Here is a 6,000-nt window from a genome sequence, read left to right as displayed (position 1 = left end):
CAATTACGGACTTTGAGTCCATGATGGGAGACCCCGGTAAGACAAATACGAGATTCGTGCCGTGCGTCGTACGTACCCAGTAGAGCGAGCGGCGCATTTCGCCATGCATCCCCTTCTCACAACGTCCCTCTCTGAAAGTTTGGTAATTCAACACCAACTCAATCCCGCATCAAGGCTTGATTTCCGATCCAGCCATCCTGATCAATCGCTATCGTTTGAGATAAGCTCTGGGCGTGGCTATTGGGATCCGGTGAAAAGCTCTCATTCCGACAATATCCAAGGTTTCTTGTTCTCGAGACACTCGCTGGGAACTCTCATTGGGACCGGGACAGTGTGATTGAACGACGCAAGCCCCGCGCTATCTTTGTTCTTGTCGGTATAGATGCCTGGGCTGCTGTTCACTGCTGGGATTGGAATAATGACTCCGCACTCCCAGTTCCGACAATTGAGTCTAGGCTTCTTGGTGGCCTTGTCCTGAACAAGTCGACCCCTGTCAAAAATGCATGTCAGCTCGAGTCCACGGATCGCCGATCTCCACCATGTGCCACCCCCTGTGCTACAGTACCAGCCCCTAGGTCACTGGAGATCGGCAGAACGGAGCAAACGTCCACAACATCCTTACCAAGCACTTTCAGAGAGATTCGCACTACCCACGTACACCCAGCCAATATTCCCTGGCTGAGACTTTTCGATCGGTGAAGTATATGTGACGAACAGTAGCTATTTATCAGGATAGAAAGGTCAGCCTCTGGCAGAAGCGGGATCACTCGATAGACAGGCGTCTGTTTTCGAAAGTTCTGCATCGACACACATACCTTGTTGTGCATGAGTAGACCCTCGCGAACGCTAACGCAATCATACATATTAGACCGGGGAAATTTTGGGTTATTCCACCATTGAATGGCGAAGCAGATTGTGCCCGCTTTACGAGGACCTCCTTTGGACATTCGCACCGTGTTGTCACTGGGAAAGTAGAAGCGAAAGTTTTCCTTCCAGTTGCCGTGTTTGACCCGGCCCCCTTTGTCGTATCGCATGGTGTACTCTGTGAGGCCACTGTCGCCTGAGGCAGCGAGGTGCATCGATCTCAAGAACTCGTCATTCAAGCTGCCCACGGAAGAAGTCACGTAGTCCATCTGAATGGCTCCTCCTCGAGTGGCCAGGCCAAGTTCAGTGATGGTCCGACCGAGCCCGCAGAGGCCCGTCGACTGCCATGCCTCCTGGCCGCCGTGCATGCCGCCAATGGTGTGGACGAAGCCGTAGCGCTCGGTCCTGCGGAAGTCGAACAGGTCGAGCTGGCGGATCACGTCGTCTGGGACGGTCTGGGCTGTGAGGAAGGTCTTTAATGATTTTTCGAACGATGTCTCCGGGAAGCCTCCTGCTGTCGCACCGTCCAAAGACGCCGAATTTGTGGAAGAAGGAGGTAGGGGTTTGGCAGGCAAGTCAATAAGCCAGACTGTGTTCTCCATGAAGTCGCCGACGCCCCAGTCGAAGTCGACGAGGTTCGCAGTGGGCACCACGATGCGACATCTCTGACCACCTCCGCCGCCCTTCTTCCAACCCCCCAGAGCACTTTTCCCCACCGTTGCTGTTGCCGCACCACCATGGCCATCGCCCTTCTCCTCTCCTTCGTCCTTGTAAAACAGCAACATGAGCTTACTGTGCATGCAGTTGACGTTGCCCCCCATAGGCGGAAACGTCAACCGCACGTTCGGCACGCCCTGAAAGTCCCGCACCAGCGCCTCCCTCTGCGCGGCGTCCCTGGCGTGCATGACGAGCTGGAACTTGGTCCGCCGCGTCTCGAAGTACGGGAAAACCCAGTCGAAGTCCCAGATAAAGGAGGATAGGAGGCACGACTCGAGCCGAGACGAGGGGGATACAAGTTTCGCAAATGTGATTGTGTCCGCGGACGAATGGCCGGCGATGTACGTCTTCAGAGCAATGCCTTCCGGATAGAGGTTTAGAGCACTGCTGTTGGTATTGCTGGTGGTGGTGGCGGCGGTGGTGGTGGTGGTGTTATTGACGAAGTCGTCGTTGTCGTCATCATCAATGTTAATGGTTGGCGGAAGAGGAGTCGGTGTGGGATTAGGCAGCGTAGCATTCATAGGCGGCGGTGCAACACCGCTGGTATTATTTTTGCCATTGCCAGTAATCTCGGCTTTCCAACTTGACGACGTTGCTTCAATGGCTGCCGTGCACTGTCCAGCATTGAAGCCCCATGCTGCTGGGACCAGTGCTGCTGCTGCCGGTCTGTTGTTTCTTGCGGGCAACTGCAATTGGCGCCTCGAATCGCCGCTGTTCCTGCGAATGTTGTCGGTCAGCTGCTGATGATTTGGCGGTATTGATCCAGATCCAGATCGAGTTCCCGTTCCAGTCGATTCCGTCATCCGCGTCATAGATTCTGTCGCCGTCGCCGTCATTGTCACTGTCGCTGTCGCCGGCTGACTGAGCTTGACGACTTTGGCACTGTGACCTTCTCCGCCCTGGTTCTCATGGTTTGATCCTTCTCCTTCGAGCTTCCGTTTCCGTCGAGCCAGTCGTTCCGCTTCCATTTGTCGCCGGTCGAGGTCTGCCAGGCTAAACATGCCGTCGCTGGGACTGGACAACTGTGGCTTAGGGATTGGGGTTGGTGCAGAATTCCCGGATCCATGACGGGTTGTGGTAGGATGAGTTTTGACATCCGCAGCTGATGTCGTTGGCGTCGACCCTGGAGATGGTGGCGTTAAAAGCCCCCTTGCGGTCTGGTGCGGGTTTGGAAGGAAAGCGGGAGAAGGAGACGGTGAGAGAGAAATGGTTCGATCATCTGGCGTTTGTGTCGTCGCATTCTCTGTGTTTCTCGTGGAGCCAACGTCCTTCAACAGTCCGGCGCTTCCTTTCCCCTTCACTTTTGCTGCACTTGACGAAGTTGACGATGTGCCCATACTCGCGCTCTCGTTGGACTCGTGACAAGGTGTCTGTTCTTGGAGTGACATTGCAATGGCTCGTCGCAGGGCTTCGTCCTCGCTGAGGTCCCCATTACCAGAGTCAAGAACTCCACCATCATCATTGTCATCGGAATCTAGCTGAGATAGGTCGATTGCCGGGATTTCAAGCTCACGTTGCTTGCCTTTGCCGTTGTCTCTTCGTGCCATAGGACGTGGCCGCTCCTCTCCGGGACTGCCACGTTCGGTGTGGCTGCTTATGGTTGAGCTTCTTGATGTGGCATTGTGAAGAATGTCCTCGTTCTCATTCACGTCCCAGAACGGCATGCCCAGATTAATATTCTCATCCAGCATTCCTTGTCTGCTGCCCGCGACGTCACGTTTGTTGCTGATGCTCGGATTTTTACCCTGATTTGACGCGGGATTTGCAGCCTCCCCTTTCCCTGTTGAATGGGAAGGCAGATTGAAATCCTCATCGTCGTCAGAGATAAGATTGATGACTTGAGGAGGCATTGCTCTCGTCTAGTTCACGAAAGAGCAGGTGTGGTATCGTGGGTGGTCGCGGGGTCAACTCCTGTCGACTTCACCCAGGAATTATCGTGTGTAGTGGTAGTGTCCAGCATGCGCCGGACCCAGGCTGTTCACAGAGAGAGCTTAGATATGTCGGCAGTGATGTAGGTCCTTCCTTCAAGCAAGTTGATGGTGTTTCCAACGATCACGTCCTCGAGAAGAGAAGACACAAGAATAGTACCAGCAAAGGTAGAGTGCGAAGTGAGGTGAAGGTGAAAGACAAGATGATCCACAAATCGTAGAGGTTTAGTGTCTGGGGGTGGCTTTAAAGGAGTCAGTCTCTGATGAAGGTCAGATCAATTGTTGCTTATAATGTTGCACAGTTGAATCTTGAGAAAGACGTCTGCACGGGGGCCAAGCACCGTACGCCACGCTTCGACAAAGATGAACTGAGTTTCCCTTGTTGTACAATCAAGGGATGTTGTCCAGCAGGGTGATGATTTTCGTAAATGAACTGCTAGACCAACATACGCTGGCTGGCGATGCACACACGAGACGCCTTTGGCGTAAGTATCCAAAGCCAAGGGATCAGAGTGAATCTTGCGCACTGCTAGGTGCAGAGATCAGGTCCGATAAAGTATAAGCTAGTGGTCTGGACAGTTCATGCTGATGGAGAATGGCTGCAATGATTTCGACACCGGAGCGAGGCAATGGAAAAGTCCATCCGCTGTCTGGTTTGTCAGAATTGAACCAGGAAACGCGTTCAAACTCGGACCAATGCCCCAATATCAGCCATATATCAGTGGCGACTAACGCATGATATGTAACAATGTCGCCACGAGAGCCACAATCAGAGAAACATCCAAAGTCGCTGGGGCGGAAGGAATAGGCACGAGAGTGCGAGATGCCGTTGCGTCGGATGGTTGCTCTACGGTCGTTCTTTGTCTTTGTCGCAAAGACACATCAAAACTCCCCCAGAGCCAGTGTGAAGGGTCATACAAATGAAATCCAGGATTTCAAGATGAGTTGACGGTTGGAATCAGAGAAGCAAATGCTGACGCCTGAAGCAGTCCGAATGAGAACTCCAAAAATCACGTGCCAACGCGTTGGGGACGCGTTAAACATCCATTTTCACGTTGACCATCGAAAGTCCGAAGGGACCAAGTCTAACAGATATACAGAGCACGGAGTAGTAGGTAGATGATTGATCCAAGCCGTTTTTATGTAACATGCAGAGTCCCCGAGCTAAGATACCTCGCGGGAGACGTCACATCTCCCTTGACTACCCATGTCTTACCGCCGGCTCGTGCCTCCAAACCCAGTGCTTTCATGTCTCGTGCTCGAATAACTCGAGCTCGACGAACTTGTAGTCCTGGAGGACGATGGCCCTGGTCTGGGTGCAGCAGAATAACCCCCTCCTCCGCCGCCTCCAAACCACCCACCGGTCGCCGGCCGGGTTTGCGGCGGGTCGGGCTGTGTGCGCGCACCCCTTCCTGCTAAGTACCCTGCAGCAGCTCCAGCAGCCGTACCAGTCCAGAACCCGGGCCGCCACCCTTGGTCCTGACACCCAGCACCTGTATTTCCCGATCTTGAACCTAAGCCCGATGACCAGGTGGCCTTTTTCGGTCGTGGAGGAGGCCGTGGATCATACGGGGGTGGAGGATCATTGTCGTCCCCACCGCCGCCAAAGCCGCCAGAGCCGCCAGAGCCACCGCCTCCTCGCGGTCTCCGCGGTGTATCACTGCGCCAGGCATTGTAGAGCCCGCGCAAGATGATAAACAGGACCAGACCAAACAATGCCATGAATAAGTAGCCTGCGTATTTCTCTCCGGTGTTCTCACTGTCGCCAGAGCCACGAAAGTCAAAGAAGCTGCCAGAACCATACTTTTCTTCTCCCTTTTCCGTCAACAGAAGCATGTACTCAACACCACAACTGCCGGAAAGAACATATGGGTCTTCACTGCTCTCGTAGCCTTCACAGGTCACTTCTGTGCTTCCGAGCTTGAATTCTTCGGGCAGGGAAGCTTTGCAGCTCCACTGGACATTGTTTTCATCATAGTCAGAACCCTCATTGGTGCATCTCATGACATCGACCGTGTATAGCTTGCATATTCTCGCGGGTCCCACGCATTGTAATTGAGGCACTGGAGAAACTCGACGGGAGGTGGTTTGTTTGCCGGCGCGGACGGTGATGGCAGAAACCTTGGAAAGCAAGACTGCATTCTTGGGGACCTTCTTTGGGTTGGTCTTCCGGGATGAGAGTGCTGTGCCTGCTAGGAGAAGGGTTAAGAGGATAAGCAGCTTGATCTTTGCTACGGCTGTCATTTTGGAACAGCGTGTCGGCTTCAAGTTATCGCCCAAGACAAACCATGAAGAGATGTAAGAGGCCAGAAGTCGAGGGACAGCAGGCTCATTTCTATCGGATATAGGCTGGTCTTGAAGACCATTTAAAAATGAGCGAGAGTGCAAGGAGACAGAGTGGCCATATCAGTGACAAGAAGAGGCAAAATCTGGCTGCCTGCTTTGCAGCACAAGGAAGTCAAATCTGCCCGCAGCTCACGTGCTGCTGTTT

General features: G+C 53.5%; 2 protein-coding genes across 2 annotated transcripts; both read right to left on the bottom strand.

The window, feature by feature from the left end:
* Nucleotides 1–261: 261 nt before the first annotated feature.
* On the bottom strand, nucleotides 262–3,431 carry A1O5_06310 (uncharacterized protein; the record flags this gene model as incomplete). The annotated part of the gene is made up of 3 exons (XM_007746904.1): nucleotides 262–490; nucleotides 623–720; nucleotides 816–3,431. The coding sequence occupies 3 exons, from the start codon at nucleotides 3,429–3,431 to the stop codon at nucleotides 262–264; spliced, it is 2,943 nt and encodes a 980-aa protein (XP_007745094.1).
* A 1,290-nt stretch (nucleotides 3,432–4,721) lies between these two features.
* On the bottom strand, nucleotides 4,722–5,753 carry A1O5_06309 (uncharacterized protein; the record flags this gene model as incomplete). Its single annotated transcript, XM_007746903.1, has 1 exon — nucleotides 4,722–5,753. The coding sequence occupies one exon, from the start codon at nucleotides 5,751–5,753 to the stop codon at nucleotides 4,722–4,724; it is 1,032 nt and encodes a 343-aa protein (XP_007745093.1).
* Between the last annotated feature and the right edge of the window lie 247 nt (nucleotides 5,754–6,000).

Source organism: Cladophialophora psammophila (genome assembly GCF_000585535.1).
Source record: "Cladophialophora psammophila CBS 110553 chromosome Unknown aczJe-supercont1.9, whole genome shotgun sequence".
Classification (NCBI taxonomy): domain Eukaryota; kingdom Fungi; phylum Ascomycota; class Eurotiomycetes; order Chaetothyriales; family Herpotrichiellaceae; genus Cladophialophora; species Cladophialophora psammophila.
This window is presented reverse-complemented; position numbering and strand designations above follow the sequence as displayed.